Below are 2,454 nucleotides of genomic sequence, written 5' to 3'. Positions count from 1 at the left end.
TAATATCACTGATAATATATTAAATTGCAGTATTAATTTATTAGCAGATCAAGTACTTCTAATCTGCTGCGTATACAAATTTTTATTCAAAAATCTTTTATATATTACTATGATGTTTTTTGCATCTGCATGTTATAGAATATTCAATTCATGAGAGGGTAATAATTAAAATGATGAGACATTTTAATTGATTAATTAAAAAGTAAAGTACTAAATTAGTCCCCTACGTTTGGGCGTAATCCTGTTTTGGTCCTTAAGGTTTAAAGTGTCCTATTTGAATCCAAAAAAGTTTTATTTAACTTCAATTTAGTCCCACTGTGAGGTCAAAGATAAATAATTAACGAAATGTCTTACATGACAGCAGTATAAGAATAAGGTCGATAATTCTGCAATATAAGAATAAGGTCGATAATTTGAAAAATAGGTACAAACTCCAGAGGCACAAAATCAACCGTGGATGCATCAATACATGTATTTAACATTTTTTTTAGTTTTATAGAAAATATTTCATTTTAATTATAAGAAAAATGATAAATAAATGTATTGATGCATCCACGGTTAATTTTGTGCCTCTGGAGCTTGTACTTATTCTCTAGATTATCGATTTTGATCTTATACTGCTATCATGTAGGACATTTTGTTAATTATTTATCTTTGACTTTTGGTGGGACTAAATTGAAACTAAATAAAACTTTTTTGAATTTAAATAGAACACTTTAAATTTTAAAGATCAAAATAAAATTACGCCCAAACGTAAGAACCAATTTAGTACTTTACCCTTAATTAAACTACTTAACATAATATTTTGATGCAAGGAGTTACCAAAGGAATGTGTGGTTAATAGCGATCACCGGCACGCTTAAGGACAGAGAAGTTGAAGCATTGTCGATATGAATCCCGGTGAAGGCCAACAACATCACCCTTCTTCAACTCCCTTCTTCTCACAAACTCTTTGTTCCATTTCCCAATCAAAACATAGCTCTTGAAAGAAGCCCAACGCTTCAGAATAAGATAGTGCATGGACATGGTATCAACATCCCAAACCCTAATTGGGGTTCCCATGCCGCACGAAGCTTCTCTTTGCGCTTCTATGCTCAGCAGCGGAACCATCAGGTTCTCCAGCAAATCGGACCCGAAGAGGAGCCGGTTCAGCTTCCCGAGGTCGCTCGTCGTCAGCTTTTTCTTTATCTTCCATGGATTGTCGTAAAGCTCCAATGATGTTGAACACCCCCACCTGCTGAAGCAGCTTTTCTTGGGATTTCTTTGGTTTGGTTCCTTTCTTGCCTTCAAATTTCTTGATCCACCATGATTGGTAGCTTTGCTTTGCTGGAAGCTACTAGAAATCAAAGATAATTCTAGAGAAATGTATGGAATATTAGGGTTTGTTACTTGGTGAAGCATGAGGATCTTTTATTTTATGTGTGAATGTTAATTTGGGGAGTACGTAAGTTTGAAGAGAGAAACAATTATATAAATAGGAGTAAAGTATTGTTTTTGTCTCAACGTTTGGGGTAAGTCCTATTCGTGTCCCTAACGTTTAAATCGTCTTATTTGTATCCTTAACGTTTATAAAAGTGATTCAATGTTATCCTACTATCAATTATACTAACAAATCAGATTATATTTTTCAATTATTCTCACTTGAATGTATTCATTCTCAATTAGATCTCATTTGGATGTGTTCGATTTTAATATTATACCTACGATTTGTATTTAGATTCAATTATATCCCTAGAAAAGTGAATTATGTAAATGTTGTAGGAATTAGTTTCAACATTTGATGAGCTATTTTTCGGAGTAGATCATTGATTCTATCCCAAACATTTGTTTTCTAACTTCAAGAAGAGATTTTTAAAACTCAAACTAAAGCGCTCATGATGTGTAATTGACGGTAGGATAACATTGAATCACTTTTACAAATGTTAGGGATACAAATAGGACGATTTAAACGTTAGGGACACAAATAGGATTTACGCCAAACGTTGGGACAAAAGCGATACTTTACTCTATAAATAAAAAGCTATGATTCATATTTTCCAAACAGCATAATATATATATGGAAGGAGTTTCCAAAAAGGCTAAGATAGAATAAAGTGATAAGACATTCTTGCCATTAATAATGGAATGACGAAAATTCCTTTTTGATGAATTTTACAAAAGAATTAAAGTAGTTTTTAAATTTCTCAAAAAACAAAAATAAAAGTATCCTTTTAGTTAATTTTTAAAGAACTGAAAAAACCTCTTAACATTAATTTGTTTAATCTTATAAATTAGAAATCTGATTTTGAAACTCTTTTTTTGGTTAATTTTAAGACTAAAATATCCTTCAAAGATTAATTTTAGAAATGTTAAAATAATTTTTTGGATTAATTTTGTTTACCTAATACTATAAATAAAATTTGAATTTATTTTTTTAAAAAAAATATACCATTTTTATTAATTGAAAAACTAAAA

At 30.6% G+C, this 2,454-nt stretch overlaps 1 protein-coding gene across 1 annotated transcript; it reads right to left on the bottom strand.

Moving 5' to 3' along the window:
• Window positions 737-1,461, bottom strand: LOC107637673 (B3 domain-containing protein At2g33720-like). The gene has a single exon (XM_016341046.2). The coding sequence runs from the start codon at window positions 1,399-1,401 to the stop codon at window positions 838-840; it is 564 nt and encodes a 187-aa protein (XP_016196532.1). The 5' UTR covers window positions 1,402-1,461; the 3' UTR covers window positions 737-837.

The sequence above is a fragment of the Arachis ipaensis genome, chromosome B04 (assembly GCF_000816755.2).
Source record: "Arachis ipaensis cultivar K30076 chromosome B04, Araip1.1, whole genome shotgun sequence".
In the NCBI taxonomy this organism is placed as follows: domain Eukaryota; kingdom Viridiplantae; phylum Streptophyta; class Magnoliopsida; order Fabales; family Fabaceae; genus Arachis; species Arachis ipaensis.
The sequence above is the reverse complement of the archived record's forward strand: the minus strand, read 5'-3'. Positions and strand labels throughout refer to the sequence as shown.

Coding starts and splice junctions, on each gene's coding strand:
- LOC107637673 (XM_016341046.2), bottom strand. CDS start 1,401: ATGCTTCACCAAGTAACAAACCCTAATATTCCATACATTTCTCTAGAA.